At 41.1% G+C, this 26,183-nt stretch overlaps 1 protein-coding gene across 1 annotated transcript in view; it reads left to right on the forward strand.

The window, feature by feature from the left end:
- The first annotated feature begins 2,128 nt into the window (after positions 1-2,128).
- Positions 2,129-26,183, forward strand: part of LOC140847869 (uncharacterized) — a 28,427-nt gene continuing 4,372 nt past the window's right edge. Inside the window, exons 1-3 of the mRNA XM_073229384.1 lie at positions 2,129-3,740; positions 5,048-5,738; positions 10,246-10,401. Coding sequence (XP_073085485.1) covers positions 2,483-3,415 — 933 coding nt within the window. The 5' untranslated portion in view covers positions 2,129-2,482 and the 3' untranslated portion in view covers positions 3,416-3,740; positions 5,048-5,738; positions 10,246-10,401. The remainder of the gene's footprint in view (positions 3,741-5,047; positions 5,739-10,245; positions 10,402-26,183) is intronic.

Here is a 26,183-nt window from a genome sequence, read left to right on the forward strand (position 1 = left end):
TCATTCCTTCCCTGGATATGTCAGTCATTTGACAAGCCAAGCACCTTCCCACTTCATAGCCTTTGCACATGCCATTCACTCTGCCTTGGGACACTTCCTTTTTTGCACAGATGTCTGGTACCTTCCTGACCGTCAAACCAGAGCTTTTAATCTAACCAGAGTTTCAAGGTAACCTTCTCAGAGGGGCCTTTCCAGCATTCCAACTAAAGCAGCTGACTTCTTCACCTCATTTATTTTCCAGATTGTCATGCCACCTTCTTAACACCATGTAAGACAATTTGTAATTATTTTATTTCATTTTTTACTTTTTACTTTCTCTGTGCCTCCCAAAGACTGTAGATAACTTGAAGTCTAGAGCCATATTTTATCTTTCCTTTGAAGCACTCCTCATGCTTAGTTTATGCATTGTGCTGGGCATAGAGAAGATGTAAATATTTGTAATGTAAAGATTTAAATAGTAAATATTTGTTGAAAAACATGGGAATTGAATAATTCAATCTTGTACATTTCCAAAGTTAAAATTCATTAGATGTATAATAATTTCTTTTCACTCTTCATTACAAGGTCAAAGATGAAAAAATGTGAGATAATACATTTTTATATGTTTATATGTATCCTGAAATGGTTAAAAATAGCTCACTCTACACAGAGTGATTATTTAAGAATTCCATTATCCAGAAAGAGGTCATGTTGAAAAGGAAAATGTAAATTCAGGCATTTTGCTCATTGAAGTTACTTAGTTGACAATTTCAGGGCCAGTTCCATTTAAAAAATCTGTTCAATGTTAGAGGATACTTTGGTTTGAAACCAACAGTACAACCACCTGTTTCATAGGATTCACCCATTTTTGATCAAGGATGATCAAAAACTAGTTTCTTCTTCAGGTGGGTATTTGTCGTTTGGGTGCTTATCATCTCAGGGGCCCCTGGCTGTTACTGAATAATTTTGTCAATATATGTAAAATCGACAGGGGTAGATGCTGTGGTGTGTCACCTGGACCCTCGTCTCCAGCTCTGGGAGTGCAGGGAAAGAGAACTGCCTAGTCTGAGGTCGTGCCTCATCCCAGGGATGGTCCTCCTCTGAAAATTGGTCCTGGATGTGTGTGTGTCGGTGGGGGGATCTCCAGCCTCTGGTCTAACAGGGGCATGCCCCAGAGGGGCCACCCCAGCTCCCGAGCTCTGGGACCAGCTGAGGCCTTTGCTACAACCACACTGAGCACATTGAGTCCAGCTCCTCCCACGGCCGAAACCTGCTTCATTTACTTCACAGGTGTTGATTCAGAGAGCATTTCCAATGAACTTGAGCACCCAAATCTCCATCTTTTCTAGCCTTGGCTTAGCAGGGGAAAAAATGACCCAATCAGAAATGGTGGGGTCACTTGCATTAATTTTCTTGCCTCCCTTCTCTCCCCAAACTGGATTCCCCAGCCAGGTGTCCTCAGTATGCCTGTCACCATCCCTCAGTGGCTTCTTCCTGCAGCTATCTGCCCCTTTCACCTTGTCGGTTCCCTTTTTTCAGTTGCCAGCTATTGCAGGAGAAGAGATTTTTGCTCCAGTGATTGAGTTTATTTCAGCTATTTCCCCACCACACTTCCTCATGGGTACCCAGCAATGCCACTACTCTTCCCCTGGAGCTTCGTGATACAAATTCCATCTCTCCACCAGGACATCCGGCTCGGCCCCAATTGCACACATACACACTCTCAGGATGTAGTCCTGCTCCGCTTAACAGCACTGGCTCACTTTCACTTTACATTCATCTCTCCAATTCTGAATCTTTCTATGTCCTTACTCCCAAGTCTTCTTTGATTTACATTCCCAAAGGTGAACATCACCTTTCCAGGGCTAGCAGTGCCTCTGTGTTCAGGTGCCTGTCCTGTTTGCCCGCTTCAGACTCTGTCCATTGCTTCCTCCTCTTCTCCATGTCTTTTCAACCATTCATTCATTCAATCACCAAACAGAGCTCCTACCCTGTGCTAAGGCATCCATGACACCAAAATGAATACATGATAGTCTCTGCCTTTGAGGAGACATAGAAAGAAAAATTCTAATGCAATGGTGTCATATCTTTTCTAAAGGTACTGTGAGAGAGAAAATTTATGGAAAACTGGTTGTGCAGGGCATGATGTATGAGTTTAATATATTCTGTATTTTTTTCCAAGCTAGATTGGCACATGATTTTCACTTACTCCTCTTCTATTGTCCTTTCTCTTGCTCTGATTTCTACTAGCCTAAAAAAGCCTTTCGAGATTGCTCTCTCTTTTACTTGTCTTTATCATCAGCCTTCTTAACAGAGTCTCCCATGGCTAATTTTTCTATTTTCCTACTCATTTATTCAAAAAATATTTGTGACCTTGAGTGAAATAGGAATCATCCCAGTATATGTGTGTGTGTGTCTTACACATTCCCTCAGAGACTTCTGCAGGACTCAGAGTACAAAATATTATTCCTCATATTCACTGTTTCTGTTTTGCTGAGTACTGATGTTTTCTCCCAGGGCTCTCAAGTGGAAGCAAGAAAGTTCCTTAAAAGAAAAAAAATTAGGCCTACTTCCCGCCCGGCCCCTGGGAGGGAGGGCGGCCCCGGGCCCAGCAGCGCCGGCTCGGCGAGCACCCCGGGGGCGGGAGCGCGCGGGGGCGCCCGGGCCGCGGAAGGTCCCGCGGGGGCGGCAGAGGCACGAGCCGGGGCTACCTGCAGCGCGGCGGCCCGGACCCCGCGCCCCACAGCGCCGTCCGGGGCCCCGCGGCGGGGGTCGGCGGCGGGGTGCAGCCGGACGCGGGGCCCTCCCGGTCCGAGCGCGGGCCCGGCCCCACCCCAGAGCGCGCGGGCCGCGGGGCGGGGGCGCGGAGCGTGCGGGGCGGCGGAGGCCCTCGTGCCCGAGCCCAGCAGTTTCCCGCCCACCGACCGCCCCGACACCCGACACCGCCGCGCGCCGCGCCCGCACCTGGGCCGCCGGGCCGGGGAGGGCGCATGCCGCCCCGCGGGGCCCCCACCAACCGCCGGGCGCCTCCGCCGCCGCGCCTTTCGGCCTCCCGCCCCCCGGCACCCACTTGCTCAAGCTGCCCGAGCGCCCGCCGCGTCCAGCCGGGCCGCCGGAGCCGTCGGGGGCAGCGGAAGGCAGAGGCGGTGCGAGCGGCCCTGGCTGGCGGGACGAACACCCGGCCGGCCGGGACGTCGGCCAACAGCGGCCCCACCCACGGCGCACATGCCGGGTGACTGACGGGGCGCGGGGCCCCACCCGGCCGCCTGGACGCGCCCCGCGCGGCGTCCGGAGGCCATTGCGGGCGGCGGGCTGCACGCCCACCGCGCCGCCTGCACTCGGTGGTGGCGTGTCCCAATCCCGGGACCTGCGGACGTTATTAATGTCAGCCGCCCGGCCCTTTCTCACCCCGGAGACACCAGGCCCTTCTCCGTGACACCAGGCCCACAGGCCCAGGCAGCTCACCTCTCAGGTTTTGCTCCTGCGACTCTGAACTTACTTTTATTTCTTTCTCTCTTCTGTTGACATTAAGTAAGTTTATCAAACTCTCAGCCCCTTGTCAGAACAGGTGTGGCTTTGTAGGACAGGACCAAGGAGGTGAAAGGCTGGAAAGCTGGAGACTGAAAACAACCGAGCAGGGAGAGAAAATGAAAGAAATCTGGAGAACAAGAAAGAAAGCCAAAGAATCTTGTGAATTGCAGCAAGAACAGGTTGAAGGAAGGAGCCCGCTGGAATTCTTGGAGGAAGTTCAGCAGAAGCAGGTAGAAACGTTGGAGGGCATTTTCCAACCTAGAGGAACACTCAGAATGTGTGGAGAAATCAGCCTGCTTTGGGGTAGCCCAGATTGCACGTATTGGGGGCACCTGAAACAGGGCATCCAGGAGTCCTCTCCACAGCCAGCCTCATGTATTCAGGAGCCTCACCTACTCTGTTCAAAAAGGAAACTCTCTTTCCTTGTGTCTTTGGACTGCAAAAGATGCTCGAAGTTAGAAAGAGTCCTCGGGCCGAGATCAGTCCTCCAGACTTAGCTATTTAGGAACCATTCTAGGGATCCTGTCCGGGAATTTCTGGTCTGGTTTTGCTCCCACTGCCTATGAAGTGGCCTGTGAATTGCTTTTGGCTGGACCGTCACTTGCCCCTGGTTAGCTGGTCTGGCCAGCCCAGACTGCATGGGCTGAACAGTTGAAGAACCATAAGGGGTGGTTCATCCACTAGTAAAAATCCCACAGGACACTGGTCACAGCCAGTCGTCTTCCCCTACATGTAATCTTTTTCCGCACCCAACGAGTCCACTTAAGCTCTCTGCACTCCAGTTTCCCTCTCTGGATAACAGCAGCATCTGCCTCATTCTGTTGTGAGGGTTGAATGAGATAATACAAGTCAAGTGCTTAGAACAGTTCCTGGGCATAGTAGGTGTTCAAACGTTAGCTCATATCATTTCACATCACCTACTATAATTTTCAAGTTACCACTTCACACCTAGGCTATGGATTTTGCCTACTGTGATATCTAGACTCCTCCTCATGTTCCCCGCTCCTTCTGGTATGTCAATTCTGAGATCAGGTTCTAGAAGACCTTACAGTTTGGGTGTGTGGGTGTCTCCCCGTCTGGGATCATTCACTCTGAGGGAAGCCAGCTGCCATGTCGTGAGCAATCCTGTGGAAAGGCCCATGTGGAGTGTAACTCAGGACTCCTGTCACCTGCCACCTGCCACCTGCCACAGGAGAAGCTTGAAAGTGGATCCGCCAGCTGCAGATGAGCCCTTCGATGGCTGCACTTCAGCTTCACTGCGGATTCACATGCCCACCCAAATAACAGCTGTTATCGAAGAACTTGATTTCTTTCAACTAGTTGACATTCTAAAGATGAAACTTCCAGTTTTGTTGAAAATCAACAACCCTCAGTTTTCAAATCCCCAGATGTGTGACTTGACTTATCCCTGAGAGTGATACCAGGGGAATCCAAACCTCGCAGTGACTATATTTTGCATGAGAACCTGTGGTGGATACTTGTGTCGCCTTGTCTAATACCATTATATAACTGACATAGACTTCTGTTTCCTTGGCAGGCTTGCAGTGACTACATTTTGCACAAGAACCTCGCAGTGACTATACTTGACACGAGAACCTCGCAGTGACTATATTTTGCACGAGAACCTGCTGTGGATACTTGCGTTGCCTTGTCTACTACCGTTATATAGATGAAGAGTCTTCTGCTACCATGGCCGGCTCGCGGTGACCATATTTTATACAAGAAACTGCTATGGATACTTGTTTTGCCTTGTCTACTACTATTATAGGTGAAATAGTCTTCTGCTTCCGTGACAGCATTACGGTGACTATATTTTGCCCAAGAACCTTGCGGTGACTGTATTTTGTACAAGAACCTCGCAATTACTGTATTTCCATGAGAACCTGCTGTGGATACTTGTGTTGCCTTGTCTACACCATTATATAGCTGACAGAGTCTTCTGCTTCCGTGGCAGGCTCACAGTGACCATATTTTGCACAAGAACCTGCTGTGGATACTTGTTATGCCTTCTCTGCTCCTGTCATACAGCCGATAGAGTCTTCTGCTTCCATGACTGCCTGCTCTCCTGGTCTTCCTCACCTCTCTAAGCAGTCCTTTATGCTTCTTCAGGGGCCCATCATCATCCACTTCTGTCCCACTTCCTGGGGTTCCTAAGCCCATCACTCCGCTGTGTCTTACGACTCTAATGGACTCTGGTGACTGTCTACTTGCATTTTTTGCACCCACAGGTATGTAGACACCTCCCAAATCTGTGCCCCTAATCCAGACCTCTTCCTTCAAATTTGCGCTTGCACAATAAAATTTCTGATTGACATGCCCACTTGAACATCACACCTGGATGTCAACTCAGCATAGCACAAACAGAATTAATCTTTCCTCCTTTAGTCTAGTCTCTCTTAGTTTGTTATATCAACCCGTCCCTAAAGTTCTCAGCATTTCTTTTTTCTTTATTATCTCTCATCCTATGTCAATTTTCATCAGGCCATGTCAATTCTAATGCCTGAATATTTCTCAAATTCATCACAGCCCTTCTAGCTTTGCTGTCTTGGTCCAGGGTCTCATCATCTTTCTGAACTTCTAACTGATCTAGTCTCCTAACTGGTGTCCTTTCTTCCCATTTTATCCTCTCCAAATCCAAAAAAGAGATATATTAACAATTTTAAACCAACTATATTATTACATCTCAAAACCCATCATCTCTCTGCAAGGCAGATCCCTACCTCCCTCTCCAGCCTCACGCCTCACCTTCTCTCCAGCTTAGGCTTCAGCAGCGCCAATAGTTCATTAGCTGCTTGCAGCTCCATGCTGACCGTGCTTTTCCGCCTGTGTTCACACCATCGCTTCTGCCTGGAAGGCTCTTCCCTTTTTCCTGCCTGCATCGCCTCTCCAGCCCCCACCCCAGACCCTGACTGCCTCTCCTCCACTACAGAGTTAGGTGCCCCTTCTGAGTGCTCCCACAATGCCTGTTATGTACTCCTCACAGCATCTGCTTGATATTTTATAACATCCAGTTATAATTAGGTCTTCTGCCCTACGAAACCTGTACCTTTCTTAAGAGAAAAGTTTGTCTCATTCTTTGTTGTGACCTCAGAACCCAGTAAAATGCCTGGCAGCTAGTAGGAACTTCGCTAATGTCTGAGAAACAAGTGAAAAAAAGGATTACCTTTACAAAAAAAAAAGAAAAAAAATTATCAGTTAGAAAAATTGGGTCATACATTTTTTTTATGATTGATATACACTCTTATGAAGGTTTCACATGAAAAAACAATGTGGTTACGTGGTTACTACATTTACCCATATTATCAAGTCTCCACCCATACCAATGTAGTCACTGTCCATCAGTGTAGTAAGATGCCACTGCCACAGATCCACCATGTGCCTTCTCTGTGCTACACTGTTCTCAATTGGGTCATACATTAAATGCTTTTGGAGAAACAAGGAATCTGTCATTTTATATAAAGAATGATTAATAATGAATTATCTGTCTGAACTGGGAAATGATGGTGCTGCTTGATTACACCTGGCAGCACCTGGCTGCCTCTGCCTCTGACTTTTCAGACTGACCAATGTGCACAATCCAACTCTGATTCTTACTGTTCTAGGAATCCACCCCCAAAACTAAGGCAGCCTGAGATATGGTCAGCAGAATTCAATGACTTCATCAGCAAGTGAGTAACAACAAAGTCTTTTTAAAAAATCAGAGATACCGTCCCATTGGAACTTTGAAGTGTGCCAAATACAATTCCTCCATGCTTCTGAATCTCTTCCTTATTTTTTATCTACTAAATTTCTTGTCTATTAAATCTCCTCCTTATTTCTTGCCTCTTAAATTGCCCCAGAGCTTTCCATTATTTTCTTCAAAAGAAGCATTTGTAGAGTCTTCTGAATGTTCAGTGAATTCATTGCTGCTCAAATAATGATCCTGGGGTCATGTTTAGTCGCTTAACGATGGCTATGCTTCTGCAGATGCTTCATCATCCATGAACACAATCTTCTGTCCACCTGCTTTTTGCAGTTATGCCCTTAGCATCTCCCACCTGCTCACTTACATCTATTTTTTTCAGTGATTTAATCCCTCATTTATCTGTTACTAATTCTCATTACAATCAGAGAATTTTCATTGCAATCAGTGAATTAGATAATGACATTGATAAGATGCTTGTGCATTTGAGATTCAGTGAACATTTTAATATGACAAATATTTAGCACAAGTGCAGTGCTTACAAAAAATTGGCTAGAAGCTATGAGACAACCATTTCTAAATATCTGCCCACAAATTTTTTTTCATAATCTTTATTATGTCTTCACCTTAAAAAATAAGATAAGGGATTATCCCAGGCTGTAAATGAGGGAGAGGAGACATTAAGATTTAGTGTGTCAAGCACTACTCAGACACTGTAGAAAGTGCAAAGATAAAAGGTACTGGCAATACCCATCCATGCTGTCATCATTGCTTTTTCTACCAAGAATATCTTTGTATTACTATAAAGACAAGAGGCTTAAATTTAGGGTTGTGCAAACCCAAGGAAGGTTGATAATCTGCTAGGATTTTTTTTCAGATTTCACTTACCTATATATTACCGAGTATAGTAGACCCCCCTTATCAGCCAGGGATCTGTTCCAGGACCCCTAGTGGAAGCCTGAAACTACAGAGAGTGCCAAACCCTCTATAGTCTTGTTTTTTCCTAAACATACATACCAGTGAAAAAGTTTAATATAGAAATTTCAGTGAGAGATTAACAACACCTAACAATAAAATAGAACTATTATAACAATATACTGTAATAAGAAGTATGAATGTGGTCTCTCCCTCAAAATATCTTACTGTATTATACTCACCCTTCTTTTGATGATGTGAGGTGATAAAATGCCTTCATGATGAGATGAAATGAGGTGAATGACATGGCACTGTGACTAGCCTTAGGCTACTGTTGACTTTCTGACCACATGTGTCAGAAAGAGGATGGTCTCTTTCTGGACTGTGGTTAACATGGGTAACTGAAACTGTGGAAAGCTCAGATAAGGGGGAACTACTGTATGTACCACACAATACAGAATATTTAGTAAACTGCAGTCGAATTTCACAGATCCCTTGGGAGAATCACTGGTAATGGAAGGGCTCCCCATGATTCACAATCAGGCGCCATGTCTGCAGATCCTTCCATGCAGATCCTCGGTGACATGAGGTGACTTTGACATGTTTCACAGTTTCACCTATGAGAAACAGTTCCTGATTTCCTCCAGGCAGTCAGTCTTCAGTCCTGTGTGCTGTCATTGTATTTTGTTTCTCTTCCAGTGGTAGTATGGCCACTTTTACTTAACTCCTTGTTTAGGTGTCTTTCTCCCCAAATAGACCATAAGCAACCTCAGAGGCCTGAACATGCCTTACTTGTTGCTGTGACTACAGTGCTAGAGTGCCCATACTCATCAGCCATTCGATAAAGTTTTACTTGAATAAAATGATTTAATATGTGACAGCTGATACGTTGACACAAGTGCTACAGATATCTGAAACTGACACATTCTGTTAAACTGAATGAAAACTAAGAGTACTTATTATCTTTAAACATTATCATCCAATTCCTTGGCATATTTTAGCATCCCTGGGAAGTATCATTTTTGTTTAGCTCCAAAAATTAATCACCAAATTGTTCTCCTACGAGGAGTAACAAAACAGATAAGAAATGTCACTGCTCAAGTCAAGGCATGAGCTTCCTCTTTTTTTCTTTTTCTATATCCCCAAATGGCAGCCTAGCTGACCAGCTTTCTCATAATCCTCTGAATCTCGGGGTTAAAAAGGCATTGGAAATATATTTGGGCCCAAGTCCTATCCACAGTGTAAATCCTTCTAGAACATGTGCACTGAGTGGCCGTCCAGTCAGTGCCTAATCATCCCTAATAAAAATGACTGCACTTCCCAATGCAGCCCATTCTATCTTTGATAAGCCTCACAGTTTTAAAGTTCTTCCATATGCTGACCTGAAATGTTTCTCTTTTAATTCCACCAACTGATCCTAGGTTTTGTCCCTTGTGATCATTGAAAACTAATCTAAACCCTTTTCCAAATATTTGAAGACAGCTGTCACAGCTAATTCAACATCCTTAAATTGTTCAGTGATGCTGTTTCAGATGCTCTCACTCACCATCTTTTCTCATGACCATGGCTCTGGTTGAAGCTATTAAGAAGTGTGATATGCTATAGAACATCTACTGTCTGACCTCCAAAAACATCTACTGACATGGAATTTAAACATCCACAGCACATCAGTCTTCTCAAATGTGTTATCAGTTTTATCATGTAGGAAAAGTACATCAATTGAGAAGCCTTTAAAAGCATTTGGGAAGAGAAACTGAAAAGTTTGTTTTAATTTTAGATAAGCATTAAAACTGTAATGACTTGATTGTTGCTAATATTTAGCTACTGGCTTGTGAAGGAGACCCTGGTAGAGACCAAGTTTAATTATCACTCTGCAAGAATGCTTGCTGGGAGACTGGGGACGGAGCGTTCAGTTGGAAGTTGGTGTTACTACAGCCTAATCACACCCACAGATGTGTGTGCTTTCACGAATATTCCTTTTATTGTATTTCAGTTTAACATCTTTTGAGATATGCTCCTCGGGTTGAGCTTTGTGAGGAGCACTGCTCTTTTGTGTTAGAGCAGTTTTTAGGAATATGAAAAACAATTTCAGACTCTAACTTATCAAATAATTGCATGTACTTTTTTTGCCAGTGCAGGTGCTTGACTAAAGATGATGAAAAGCGCCCAACAGTGTCAGATCTTTTACAGCATAAATTCATTACTCAAATTGATGGCAAAGATGTAGTGCTGCAAAAACAACTCATGGAATTCATCGATGTTCATCAATGTGTGGGAGGCACAGAAAAAGCCAGGTAATCAAATTATATCTTGACTCCAAAAATCTAAAGAACATCTAAAGACTCTGAGTAGTTTTATAATGCAATAATTGTTAAGGTAAGAAAAGAACTCTGGGGTTTAGAGAAAATGGGGTACTCGTATGAAAAGTGAATGTCATATGTTGGGTTGTATCCCAGTAGGAGTAAAAATCACTGACAGCATTTTTGAAGCAATTTCATCAGAACGAAGAATGTAGACTTCAGTAGATGATTAGTATTGGTATCGGTCTTCTTGTATTTTCTGCTCTTCTGTAAAGTTAGGTAACTTAGATTTGAGACTTTAAAAAGATCACAAAAGTTCAAAGACTTTTTGGTACTATTACATGTTGGTATTCTTTTCCCTAGTTAAATTATACCCTCAAAGCATTTTTAATATCTTTATTTATACTTCCTGTTTGGATTTTTAATAAACTACTATGTTTAGTTTTTATAATATGGAGTATGTTTTTTACTTATTATAGTTTATATATATGTTTATTATTATTATTATTATTATTGTTTTTTATTTTGGTATCATTAATCTACAACTACATGAGGAACATTATGTTTACTAGACTTTCCCCATCACCAAGTACCCGCCACAAACACCATTACAGTCACTGTTCATCAGCGAAGTAAGATACTGTAGAATCACTACTTGTCCTCCCTGTGCTGCACAGCCCTCTCTGTGCCCCCCATTATACCTGCTAATCATAATTCCCCCTTTATTTTTTCCCCCACCTTAGTCCTCCCTTCCCACCCATCCTCCCCAGTCCCTTTCCCCTTGGTAACTGTTAGTTGATTCTTGGGTTCTGTGATTCTGCTGCTATTTTGTTCCTTCAGTTTTTTTTCTTTGTTCTTATACTCCACATATGAACTCATTTGGTACTTGTCTTTCTCCGCTTGGCTTATTTCACTGAGCATAATACCCTCTAGCTCCATCCAGATTGTTGCAAATGGTAGGATTTGTTTTCTTCTTATGGCTAAATAGTATTCCACTGTGTATATGTGCCACATCTTCTTTATCCATTCATCTACTGATGGACACTTAGGTTGCTTCCATTTCTTGGCTATTTTAAATAGTGCTGCAATAAACATAGAGGTATATGTGTCTTTTTCAAACTGGGATGCTGCATTCTTACGGTAAATTCCTAGGAGTGGAATTCCTGGGTCAAACGGTATTTCTATTTTGAGCTTTTTGAGGAACCTCCGTACTGCTTTCCACAATGGTTGAACTAATTTACATTCCCACCAGCAGTGTAGGAGGGTTCCCCTTTCTCCACAACGTTGCCAACATTTGTTGTTTGTCTTTTGGGTGGTGGTGATCCTTACTGGTGTGAGGTGATATCTCATTGTGGTTTTAATTTGCATTTCTCTGATGACTAGCAATGTGGAGCATCTTTTCATGTGTCTGTTGGCCATCTTAATTTCCTCTTGGGAGAACTATTCAGCTCCTCTGCCCATTTTTTAATTGGATTATTTGCTTTTTGTTTGTTGAGGTGCTTGAGCTCTTTATATTTTTGGATGTCAACCCTTTATTGTATATGTTATTTATGAATATATTCTCCCATAATCTACGATGCCTTTTTGTTCTATTGATGGTGTCCTTTGCTGTACAGAAGATTTCAGCTTGATATAGTCCCACTTGTTCATTTTTGCTTTTGTTTCCCTTGCACGGGGAGATATGTTCATGAAGAAGTCACTCATGTTTATGTCCAAGAGATTTTTGCCTATGTTTTTTTCTAAGAGTTTTATAGTTTCATGACTTATATTTAGGTCTTTGATCCATTTCAAATTTACTTTTGTGTATGGTGTTAGGCAATGATCCAGTTTCACTCTCTTACATGTAGCTGTCCAGTTTTACCAACACCAGTTGTTGAAGAGACTGTCATTTCCCCACTGTATGTCCATGGCTCCTTTATTGTGTATTAATTGACCATATATGTTTGGGTTAATATCTGGAGTCTCTATTCTGTTCCACTGGTCTGTGGCTCTCTTCTTGTGCCAGTACCAAATTGTCTTGATTACAGTGGCTTTGTACTAGAGCTTGAAGTTGGGAAGCGAGATCACCCCCATTTTATTTTTCCTTTGCAGGATTGCTTTGGCTATTCAGCAACTTTTGTGGTCCCATATGAATTTTTGAACTATTTGTTCCAGTTCGTTGGAGAATGCTGTTGTATTTTGATAGGGATTGCATTGAATCTGTAGATTGCTTTAGGCAAGATGGCCATTTTGACGATATTAATTCTTCCTAGCCAAGAGCATGGGATGAGTTTCCATTTGTTAGTGTCCTCTTTAATTTCTCTTAAGAGTGTCTTGTAGTTTTCATGGTATAGGTCTTTCACTTCCTTGGTTAGGTTTATTCCTAGGTATTTTATTATTTTTGATGCAATTGTGAATGGAATTGTTTTCCTGATTTCTCTTTCTGCTAGTTCATTGTTAGTGTATAGGAAAGCCACAGATTTCTGTGTATTAATTTTGTATCCTGCAACTTTGCTGAATTCAGATATTAGTTCTAGTAGTTTTGCAGTGGAGTCTTTAGGGTTTTTTATGTACAGTATCATGTCATCTGCAAATAGTGACAGTTTGACTTCTTCTTTACCAATCTGGATTCCTCATATTTCTTTGTTTTGTCTTATTGCCATGGCTAGGACCTCCAGTAACATGTTGAATAACAGTGGGGAGAGGGGGCATCCCTGTCTTCTTCCCAAACCTAGAGGAAAAACGTTCAGCTTCTTGCTGTTCCGTATGATGTTGGCTGTGGGTTTGTCATATATGGCCTTTATTATATTGAGGTACTTGCCCTCTATACCCATTTTGTTGAGAGTTTTTATCATGAATGAATGTTGAATTTTGTCGAATGCTTTTTCAGCATCTATGGAGATGATCATGTTGTTTTTGTCCTTTTTGTTGATGTGGTGGATGATGTTGATAGGTTTTTGAATGTTGTACCATCCTTGCTTCCCTGAGATGAATCCCACTTGGTCATGGTGTATGATCCTCTTGATGTATTTTTGAATTCGGTTTGCTAATATTTTGTTGAGTATTTTTGCATCTATGTTCATCAGGGATATTGGTCTGTAGTTTTCTTTTTTGATGGGGTCTTTGCCTGGTTTTTGGTATTAGAGTGATGCTGTCTTCATAGAATGCATTTGGAAGTATTCCCTCCTCTTCTATTTTTTTGGAAACCTTTAAGGAGAATGCTTATTATGTCTTCTCTGTATGTCTGATAAAATTCCATGGTAAGTCCATCTGGCCTGGGGGTTTTGCTCTTGGGTAGTTTTTTTATTACTGATTCAATTTCATTGCTGGTGATTGGTCTTTTTAGATTTTCTGTTTCTTCCTTGGTCCATCTTGGAAGGTTGTAATTTCCTATGAAGTTGTCCATTTCTTCTAGATTTTCCAGCGTCTTAGCATATAGATTCTCATAGTATTCTCTAATAATTCTTTGTATTTCTGTGGGGTCCGTTGTGATTTTTCCTTTCTCATTTCTGATTCTGTTGATGTGTGTGGATTCTCTTTTTCTCTTAATAAGTCTGGCTAGGGGCTTATCTATCTTGTTTAGTTTCTCAAAGAACCAGCTGTTGGTCTCATTGATGTTTTTCTATTGTTTTATTCTTCTCAATTTTATTTATTTCTTCTCTGATCTTTATTATGTCCCTCCTTCTGCTGACTTTGGGCCTCATTTGTTCTTCTTTTTCCAATTTCGATTATTGTGACATTAGACTATTCATTTGGGATTGTTCTTCCTTCTTTAAATATGCCTGGATTGCTATATACTTGCCTCTTAGAACTGCTTTCACTGCATCCCACAGAAGTTGGGGCTTTGTGCTGTTGTTGTCATTTGTTTCCATATATTGCTTGATCTTTATTTTAATTTGGTCATTGATCCATTGATTATTTAGGAGCATGTTGTTAAGCCTCCATGTGTTTGTGAGCCTTTTTGTTTTCCTTGTACAATTTATTTCTAGTTTTATACCTTTGTGGTCTGAGAAGTTGTTTGGTAGAATTTCAGTCATTTTGAATATACTGAGGCTCTTTTTGTGGCCTAGTATGTGGTCTATTCTGGAAAATGCTCCATGTGCACTTGAGAAGTATGTGTATCCTGCTGCTTTTGGGTGTAGAGTTGTGTAGATGTCTTATTAGGTCCATCTGTTCTAGTGTGTTATTCAGTGCCTCTCTGTCTTTACTTATTTTCTGTCTGGTGGATCTGTCCTTTGGACTCACTGGTATGTTGAAGTCTCCTAAAATGAATGCATTGCATTCTGTTTCCTCCTTTAATTCTGTTAGTATTTGTTTCACATATATTGGTGCTCCTGTATTTGGTGCATATATATTTATAATGGTTATATCGTCTTGTTGGACTGAGCCCTTTATCATTATGTAATGTCCTTCTTTATCTCTTGTTACTTTGTTTGTTTTGAAGTCTATTTTGTCTGATACTATTACTACAACACCTGCTTTTTTCTCCCTATTGTTTGCATGAGATATCTTTTTCTACCCCTTGACTTTTAGTCCGTGTCTGTCTTTGGGTTTGAGGTGAGTCTCTTGTAAGCAGCATATAGATGGGTCTTGCTTTTTTATCCATTCTATTACTCTGTGTCTTTTGATTGGTGCATTCAGTCCATTTACATTTAGGGTGATTATTTAAAGTTATGTACTTATTGCCATTTCAGGCTTTAGATTCATGGTTACCAAAGGTTCAAAGGTAGCTTCTTTACTATCTAACTGTCTAACTTAACTCACTTATTGAGCTATTATAAACACAGTCTGATGATTCTTTATTTCTCTCCCTTCTTATTCCTTGTCCTCCATTCTTTATATGTTAGGTGTTTTATTCTGCACTCTTTTGTGTTTCCTTTGACTGCTTTTGTGAGTAGTTGATTTTATTTTTTGCCTTTATTTAGTATTTGTTTGGTCTGCTTTCTTTGCTGTGATTTTATTTTCTCTGGTGACATCTTTAGCCTTAGGAGTGCTTCCATCTAGAGCAGTCCCTTTAAAATATCCTGTGGAGGTGGTTTGTGGTAGGCAAATTCCCTCAACTTTTCCTTGTCTGGGAATTGTTGAATCCGTCCTTCATATTTAAATGATAATCGTGCTGGAGAAAGTATTCTTGGTTCAAGGCCCTTCTGTTTCATTGCATTAAATATATCATGCCATTCTCTTCTGGCCTGTAAGTCTGATGATACCCTGATGGGTTTTCCTTTGTAGGTGATCTTTTTTGTCTCTCTGGTTCCCTTTAATACTCTGTCCTTGTCCTTGATCATTGCTATTTTAATATTATGTGTCTTGATGTTGTCTTCCTTGGGTCCCTTGTGTAGGTTGTTCTATGGGCCTCCATGGTCTGAGAGACTACTTCCTCCCCCAGTTTGTGGAAGTTTTCAGCAATTATTTCTTCAAATACACTTTCTATCCCTTTCTGTCTCTCTTCTTCTTCTGGTACCCCTATAATGCGAATATGGTTCCATTTGGATTGGTCACACAGTTCTCTTAATATTCTTTCATTCCTGGAAATCCTTTTATCTCTCTCTGCCTCAGCTTCTCTGTGCTCCTATTCTCTGATTTCTATTCCATTAATGGTGTCCTGCACCTCATCCTGTCTGGTCTTAAGTCTTTCTAGAGATTGTTTTATTTCTATATTCTCCCTCCTAACTTTATCTTTTAGCTCTTGCGTATTTCTCTGCAGGTCCATCAGCATGGTTATGACCTTTATTTTGAATTCTTTTTCAGGACGATTGGTTAAATCTATCTCTCCAGGCTCCTTCTCAGGGGTTGTCTGGGTAATCCTGGACTGGATCCAATTCTTCTGCCTTTTCATGGCAATAGAGGTAGTTGTAGGCAGTTGGGATGTGTGTCAGCTGGGAGAAAAACATCCCACACATGGTGAGCAGCTTCTGGTTTTATTTCCTGAGCTGCTGCAGGTGGAATAGCCATCTGGGCAGCCCAGCGTCCCGCGGGGAGGGGCAGGCATGCTGGGTGTGCTCTCTTGCGAGAACGGTGACCTTTCGTTCCCTGTCCCAGCTTCCTGTGTCTGTGCTGGGCTGCTGTGCGCCACCGGAACCTCTTGGTCTGGCCCGGGCAACTGTGGAGGAGGCTCTGTGCGGTTGCTGTGGGCACGGTGTCTCCCGTGGCCGCTCCCCTCCTATGGTGGGTCCGCACCAGAGGGAGAATGTATGGGAGGCTGTTTATCGCTATGAGGGGCTTCAGAGCTGTGCTGTTGCCCAGGCGGTTAGGCCACCTGGAATTCCCCAGGATTCCCAGCTGCTTAGCTGAGTGTGCTGGGACGCTGCCATCCACCTGTGAGGCCCCTGTCCCTTTAAGACTCCAAAAAGCACTTGCTTTTCTTTTGTCCCAGGGGTTGTTGGCTGTGGGGATCTGCTCACAGATTTTTCTGTTCCATTTCCCCAATATCCAGCACACCATGCAGTGTGTGTCTGCACTTCCCATGCGGATGGGTAGGGCTGGGTGTTCAACAGTCCTGGGCTCCCACTCCCTCCCTGCTCCAACTCCTTTCCTCCCGCTGGGGAGCTGGGGTGGGGGGAGCGCTTGAATCCTGCCGGGCTGTGGCTTATATCTTACCCCCTTTGTGAGGTGCTGAGTTCTCGCAGATGTAGATGTAGCCTCGCTGTGTACTGTATCTTCTGATCTCTCTCTTAGGATTAGTTGTATTTGTTATATTTTCAAAAATATATGTGGTTTTGGGAGGAGATTTCCGCTGATAACATAACGCCCTACTCACGCCGCCATCTTGACTCCTCCTTCAGCAGGGCTCAACTCTCTCTCTTTTTTATTTAAAAACTTTTAAGTTAGGCTCCATTCTTGATATTTTATATTGTCTAATTCACAATCTCTTTTGGGACAAATGTGTATAATTTCATTGATGATTTGCTATCCCTGCTGATAAAGAATGCCTTTGGTAGTTTGCATAGTTTTAAATTAATACTCATGTTGAATGTGTGAATTACAATCACCACTGGGCACACTCTAATGTAAACTAAGAAATAATTTTCAATGGCTAAGGTACTATTAGGAAATGACTTTTATTATGGTCACCTGATTGCATTAGGCCATTTTATAGTTATTTCCACATCCTCTCCTATGTTTTTCTTGTTTATTCATGTTTCTAATTTTGTCTCATTTCTGAATTCAACACATTACTGTTCCATTCTTCCAAATTGTTTAATTTTGGCTCCTATATATGTTTATTTTTAAGAAATTTAGAAGATATAGGATATAGAGAAGTGTATAACAAACTCAATCATGCATAACATTTTAATCTGTTGCCTTCTTGTAGCTGACTCTGGAACAGCACAGTTGTGAGTTGCACAGGTCCACTCATAGTTGTGTTGTTTTCAATAAATATAATGGAAAGTATTTTGAAGATTTGTGACAATTTGAAAAACATGTCTTTTCTCTAGCTGACTTTATTGTGAGAATACAGTATATAATCCATATAACATACAAAATGTGTGTGAATTGATTCGTTATGTTATCAGTAAGGCTTCCAGTCAAAAGTAACCTATTGGTACTTACGTTTTGGGGGAGTCAGTTGTAAAAGGGATTTGTGGCTGCATTGGAAGTTGGCCTGCTAACCCTTGCATTGTGCAAGGGTCAACTATACCAGGGAACTGTAATGGGGAGGGTAGGCATTGGAAGAACAAGAACTTACTAATTTAAGGAATGGATACAAGAACTTCCTATTTTAAGACAAGGCCTGAATAGAACAAGTCGCTCATAACTTACCCAACTGTTTGGAAAAGTCAAGATGCATATGCATGCTGCAGTTGCTTCTAGAATATATTCAAACCATGGGAACATGTTTTTCCCCCCAGGAGTTGAAATTGACAATGTTAGAATGTAAAACTGAATCAGTGAGAAATTTGAATTATAAATTTTTTTAAAGTTTTACTCCTGAATCCACTCTTACAGTTTTCAGTTATCTGATTTAATGGGAATACATAAGAGTCATTTGTGATTGAAATGTAGTATTCAGCATTCTTAACTAAAAAGATACAAGCCAACTTCAGAAGAAAACCAACTTAGTGAAAATTACTGGGTGGCTCAGAGAACCAAGAGGAAGGCATAGAGCCAGGCTTGGGCATGAAGCAGAGGAAGCAGGGTGCCTTAGATATGCTTCCTGAGCACCGGCCTGGTAAGAGGTTGCCTTGGTGCCCACCCTCCCTGCACTTGCTACAGCAGCACTGGTTTCTTGAATGCACAGCCACTACCAAATATTTGTAAACTGACCTTGAGCTTTGGGTCCCTCCCTCGAGATTCTAGGTTCCATACAAGACCATGTAATCCCCAAACTTAGATGACAGGCCCATGGTGCAGGTGAAAAAAATGCAGTGAGAAATACTGGTTTTCCCTCACTTCCAGTTCCTGTGTGAGGCAGAGTCCTTACAAGCATCTGGGAATTTCTTGCCACAGAGGAAGGGCATTTTGAGCTGCTGAAGCAGTGAATACCTGTTCGGTAAAATATGTAAACTGGTTCCTAAAATTCTTTCTTTCATATATCTTGAACATTTACCTAAAAGTATTTTCACAGCTATGACTTACACTCCTCGTAATAATGGAAAAACTTAGCCTAGAATCTGAGTGATAAACTCCAAGTTAAAATAGCTTTTTGTGGTAGTTACATTATTAACACATTATCATTTAAAATTTGTTTTATATAGAAAGAGAAATCACTTGAATATTTTACTTGATACCCTCGATATGCTAGTGGTGATTAACTTTGACATGTAATAATTGTATGGAAGCAAAAAGGAATATTTATAAGAATTTAGTAATTCAGACATAGTTTTTAGGCCAAAAATACTGGCTGTTTCTGTAGTTCTGTTGTAATCACTCCAGTTGTCTCAGCATACATGGTCTTCAGACCAGGATCTGAGGCAACTTTGAGACCATCTCCAACGATTAACAAATGGAAGACAAACTAAATATTGTCTAGCCATAAGGGGCTAAAAGTGCTCAGTTCAAGCTGTCAATTCTTTATTTAGGTGTGGGATATTATATAATATAAATTTACTTGAATGGGATTCTGACTTTACCAAAAAAAAAAAAGTGAATGGAGAAAGCAGAGAAATCATTTATCATAGGCAGTGATAATAGGGTTCTTTCAGTGCAATACAACTTGTGACTCATTTGTTTTCTCTATTCCGGGCAAGGCAGTTTTTCTCTAATGGCTGTGACTGTGTCATGGTGAGAATTATTCTTCGGAACATTACTCCTTTCCCTTAACATATGCAGCTTCTCAAATGCTGTCCTGGCTGCTCTTACACAACCATCCTTTTGATTCCCATTTCCATATGACTGTTTCAAAGACTTCAAACTCAACATGTCTGAAATTGAACTTAAGCTGGCAGAACCAAAATCAATTATTTGTTTCCTTTCTTATTCATGCACAACAATTAATCCAGAAGTCTTGGGGTTATCTTGACATGTTCCTCTCTCCTACTTTCTGTTTCCAGACCATAGCAAGACTAAATGTCATATGTCCCCTACCCAATCCAGTATCAATTATGATGTAATCCTTGCTACCATAGGAATCATGAGTTGAGAACACACCAGTGTTGTCTCAATATTTATTGAGGCCATTGTGTAAAGCTCTGAATCAGGCCTCACACAGTGTCTGGTAGAATGGCAGCCCTAGAGTCTGCACACCAGAGGCTTCCTTTTCAGAAAAGAAATAAGACAAGTGTGTAGATAGTCACTACACAAAGTAGGAAGTTCCAGTCCCGTAAAAGGAATACAAATAACATCCTGGGGGAGTTCAGAAGAAGCAGAGCATATTTCCACTAGCAGGGAAGGGGAGCTTATCCAGGAGATGGCCTTTGAATCAGCACTGCAAGGGATAAACAGGATTTTGTCATGTGAAGATAGAGTTACCACCAGATGAATATAATTGCTGGAAAGAATAGCCGGAGCCAAACCATGAAAGTCAGGAGATACACCCACAGAAAGGCAGGCATTTAATCCAGCAGAGAACTCATAAACAGGATTGGAGAGAAATGCAGAGACCAGACTACAGACAGCATTGAAAGTCAGCCTCAGTGGTTTGACTGTGTTCTTGACAGCCTACACTAGGAGGTACCCTGAAGCTACCTCTGTCCCACTCTGCTGTCTTTTCATTGGCTCTTAAAGGTGAACCATGGCTGTACCGAGGCAGACCACAGCAGTGATTCTGTATGCATTTTGTTTGTTCCCAATATTTCTTCTTAAATTTAAAAGCAGGGGATGCAGGTGGGGGTGGGAGGCGGGGCTGGTTGGTTGCTGTCATGTTTGATTTTCAAGGCAGTTAGTGGCTAGTGTTTGGATATCTGGGTATTTTAAGATGAGGAATCTATTGATATATATTTTTTTTAAGTTTTATTAAGGTATCATTGATATACAATCTTATGAAAGTTTCACATGAGCAACACTGGTTACAATATTCATTACAACGTATAATGCAACATATTATATTGATACGTTATTTCTGTGTTTTGGTGGAGTGTCATAATTTGTGTGTGTGTGTGTGTGTGTGTGTGCGTGTGTGTGTGTGTGCGTGCATGCATGCTTATATTCTAAGTAAATTGCATTTTGGAAAATTCCAATCTTGGCCAAAACAAGGTGGTAAAGTAATTGTCTATGTGAAATCTGGAGAAAAGGTCCCATCAAGGCACAAGCTGATGGCAGTGCCTTTCCAAGATAGAGAACTCAGAGAACTCAGACTGTGGTAAGGGCCCCTCTAGGACCAGGAAATCTGGAAAGAAATGATAACTTACCCTTCCCCCTGAGATGTTCCCTTACACCTGTCTTTACTCCTTCCTCTTCTGGAAAAGCTCCCAGAGAGGAGCTACATAGCTTCCAAACATGGTCTCTTACAGGAATTTTGTATGGATAGGTGGTTGAATAAGCACTCCTTGCAGAAAACCATTGTGAATATCTCTGCTCCTATGCAGCAAACAAATAAAGGAATTCAAATAGAAAGAGAGTTGCTAAACTGAACTGAGAAGCTGTAAAAAATTCCTAGGAGTAAGTTACATTGAAGCTTCAAAACAAAACAAAACAAAACAGAGTATAGAACCATCACACTCATAAGAATCTTCTACCTCTGTTGACTCATGTCACTAGAGGAAACTGAGGTCAAGAAAGAAAAAAAGAAAAAAAAGGCTTGTTCAACAGGGTCCTGTCATGTTATCAGAAGAGCTGGGGCCAGAAACTACTTGTCTTCAACACCTAGTTCAATTCCTGTCTATTTCATGCTGCCTTCTCTTTTTCCTCCAGAGAATAACATATAATCATAGATGATTATTATTTGTGGAAAGGTTCCTTATTTTAGAGGTCAGAATATTAAAGCCCAGAGAAATCCAATCCAGCCAATTCCACAGCCAACTAATGACCAGCCCTGGGCCATAAATCAGATACTATGATTTTCAAACCAGCACTTTTGCTAATATCTGTGTTCCCCACTAGTAGTAAAAGTTAATACTCACAAAACTGGTGACTGGAGTCCTACAGTAGCATGTGATGGCAGTGAGCCAGCAAAATTTGCTAGTGTAATGATCCTTCTGGTGCCCAGAAGTGTTCTGAGATGTCCATGCTATACGACTCCAGGAAGTACCATTCATTTCACATTCCACATGAGTACTTTCACCCTGGAGCAGAGACCCCACATTAGTGGTGCTCCTGGAGCTGGGCAGTGTGGGCTGTGGATCAGGACTCTGGGAAAAATCTGAATACATTTATTTAACAACCCAGAATAGATTACCATCTGTGAAGTTAGCTATGTACAAGTAGAGAATTGGGTACAGTAAAAAGCTGTCCCTGGCTCGTTGTTTATGATCTGGGTCCTAATTTAGCCTGAAAAACGTTATCCTTAGTACTTTCCCATAAAAATGATTTCGGCAAATCTATACAAGAATGAAATCTCAAGACATTTCGCTGAAGTTCATGTGACCAATTTATGTAATTTTCTTGGTATCTTCAGCATCATTCAAAGGAAGATGTTTTTCATTAGCATTTAGTATTAAAACATGCTAATTACTCACAGGGAAATTTAAATTTTATCAGATATTAGGACCACTTTACAAATTCTGAAAGTTTATATCAGATTCCAAAATTCCTGTAATGTTAGTGTTTCTAGTGATGTTCTGGAAATCATTATTTTAATGATGGCATTTACCTATTTTTGACTATATTAAACCGACTGAACTCCTTGTTTAAAACTGAAAATTACCACATTTGATTTCAGTGGCTAAAATGCTATTTACCCAACAGTATACTTACTTTATACAGAGCAAAATACAACATGTGTTTCTAAAAATAACACAAATTCCTCAAAAATTCTGCATGTACATCTTTTGATCTTTCTCTTAAAAGGCATTAGTCTTGAAAAAATTTTTGTCCTGGAATGAAAAAATAACCTAAGAAATTATCAAGAGCCTTAACCTACTTTACAAAGGTTGCAAGAAATAGTACAATATTGACTATTTGTTTCTTTTCTTTCAAATTAGCAATAGCCTAGGATTTGACTGCATCCATTTTTTGTATTGTCACCATAAGGAAAGACCCATTTGCGTAGAAGTACATTTACTGTTGATTTCTGTAGTGCCAATGGGAGGTAGGACACTGAGTGTGAATGAAACGAATTTGTTTTGCAGCAAAACAGATGCATGAAACACCCGAGTTGAGTGAAGGCAGAGCAGCTGGTTTCCCTGAAGGCATTTACATTTGTAATCCTCTATATACATTTTACCCTCATGTCAAAGGCCTCAGTGATAAATCTATTGAGAGTAATTTACTGGAAAATTTTGTGCTTTAAATAGCTAAAGTTAACCATATTTTTGCTGGGGAAGAGGAAAGAAAATGTTAAGGTAATAGTCAAGGTTTAGAGAAAAATATTTCAGTTTCTGAGTACAATTCAAAATGACATGTCCCTCACTCCTTACTGCCAGGCACGGAAAGCTTTATCTCTGGCTGTTCAACTACCCTAATCTTGTTTGCTTCCCTATTTAGTTCTGTAATCTCTGCAAAAAAAAAAAGGGGGGGTGAGTGGGGTACGTACTGTATTTAACAAATTGTTAGTTTGTGGAAGATTTTGATTCACTTTGTAGCTAGAATTTTATACATTTATATAAATACAGCTGGGCTTTTTCTTTAATTGAAAAATCTGAAATCAAAATGCCCAGTGTTTTTTTTTCAAAAAGAAGGAAAGAAGGGGAAATAAATAAACACCTAACTATGGCAATTCCAGTCTTGGGAATAGAAATTAAAGTAAAATACTATTATTTCTTAGTTGATTTTTATATAGATTTCACTATCACAAATTCCCCTCAAGGCAAAAAAGTATATATTTGTATTTATGTTTATATATCTATAAAACATTACTGGGAAGCCCAGCCTAGAATATGGGTATTGTTCCCTGTCCATAGATGATGATGTAATTCTCCTGTGTTTATTCACATAGGGTGGAGGGTAGTCATGAATTCTGTTTGGGGGATGTTAAATTTGATAGGCCAATTAAACATGGAATAGTTACCAAGGAGGCAGTTGGATATAGGAGTCTGGACTCCAAAAGAGAAATTCATGTTAAGGGTAGTTTTTATAGGCAATTAGCATATGGAGGTATTTGATGCCATGACGCTGGGTGGGGTCACTGAATATGAGTGTTTAGAAAGAGAAGGGAAGGGGGCCCAAAGCAGAGCTCTGGGTGACACCAACATTTAGGAACCTGGCAGTGGAGAGGAAACAAGGAGCATGGCCCTCTAGGGAGAAGGAGCAGGGGAATGTGGTTGGGGCAGGCCACATAAATCAAGCATTTCCAGAATGAGGGAATCTTCGACTCTGCCAAATATTGCCGAAAACTCAAGGCCAGTAGAGTAATGCTGAGTCTGGACACAGGATATTCTTCAAATGAGCTCAACAAGAGCCATCTCAGCAGAGGGGGCTGGAAAGAAGCCCCAGTGGGTGAGATTAAGGAGAGACATGAGATGAAGAAGATATGAAAAACATGAACTAGTCTTTCCAGAAGCTCAGCTGTAATGGGAATGGGGCAGTAGCTGGAAGGTGTGGAGCCTGAAAGGGATTTTTAAAGATGGGATATGCTAGAGTGCATTTGTATGCTGATAGAGGGAGAGGTTGATGATGCATATTCAAGGGCAGTATTATAGCAGCAAATCCTGGAGAAAACACATGTCCACTACAAGAGTGGGCCTTTGCTCTTAAGGAGAGTTTACCCATTGTGACCAGAGCAGATGCTGAGAGAATAAGTTGACTCAGAGATGGAATTAATGTGCATAGAAAAAATAAGAAGGAAACATCAGCATGTTAATGGTGGTTATCTCTTGGTGGTGGAGTTATAGGTGATTTTTTATACCTTTTGGCATTTTTCAATTTTTTAAAAAAATGAATGTATATTATTTTTATTATAGGAAATATATGTGACAAGGAGAATTGCATGGTTCTGAGTGACCATTCAAGTCACTGTTCTTTGAAAAGGCAAACTACATAAAATTCCCCAGCTATGTTTTTTCTTCAGCAAATTAATTTTCCATAATGACGTTTGCCCTACAGACACTTAGAGTGGTGCTGGCAGCTCTTCAGACTGAAGAAACTGTGCACTATCCTTGCAACAAAATTATGCTTTCTGAAACGCTATATTCTCTACCCTCTTGTCTCTAAGCTAATAGTGAGAAGAAGAAAGATGTTGGAAACTCTTGTCAAATGGAGAATAGCCATCAAATATTCTTGCAAACACAGATGTCAGTTTTATTTCAACATCTAAAAACAGGTCACTCTGTCTAAAACAGACAGCACAGAGAAGTCACAGCCACAGCAGAAACAGACAAGATTTCCCAGTGGAGATACTTTTCTTTGGCCTCCAGATATCTGATTCCTTTTTAAGAGCACACAGGCATACTTTCACCTTGTCCAGAACCACCTAAAAGGGATTACGAGATGGTATATGTTGCTTAAAATTTGCTAATAGCCTTAATAAAATGGCCCTTTTTAATAGGTGAGATTGTGCCTATTGCCCAACTCGTTAACAAAGGATCATATACTTCTTGATTGATGCAGGTTGCTTGTTGGTTATAAATCAAAATCTAAACTAGATCATAACACATATTTTCTTTTATTCTGTTCTTGAATAGGTTACCCATACATATTGAAATAATGCAAAAGACAGTCAGTGAAAAATAGCGTCCTTGTTACGTTTGTCCCTCCCCAATGGCAACCAGTGTATCCAGCTTCTTGTGTGTATTGCCAGAGGTACTTTATTGATAGACAAGCAAATAACTGAGCATTGATGGAAAATTTAACAAGGCTTTGCAACATTATTTAATATTCTTCATCATTTTATGAAAAACATCAAGGATGGTGGTCAGAGAAGCCTATAACATTAGAAGCCACTGAAAGTTAAAAGTCAGAGGGAATTTAATATTTTTTGGAAATAAGAGTGTGATTAGGGAAAAGACTCAGTTTTTGAAAGCTGATGCCCATGCCTCTTCCACTCACACTTCCCATTGTATTAAATGAAATATTTAGCCTGTTCCGCAACTAACTTATAAGCTTTAATAGTAATAGTAAGCATTTCATGGTTTAACTTTTAAAAACAGTTTAACTCTCCCTATCATAGAGCATACATTAATACATATATTTTTTAAAAAGGATTGTCTGCTTTGTGAACCGCTGATCATTGACAGTATCTGCTATCCCTCTCCTCCAGACCCTGCTCTTTCCTCCGGATCTCTTGCCTAACAGCTTGTCAGCAGCCTATGACTTACAGGTCAAAT

The sequence above is a fragment of the Manis javanica genome, chromosome 2 (assembly GCF_040802235.1).
Source record: "Manis javanica isolate MJ-LG chromosome 2, MJ_LKY, whole genome shotgun sequence".
NCBI lineage: Eukaryota > Metazoa > Chordata > Mammalia > Pholidota > Manidae > Manis > Manis javanica.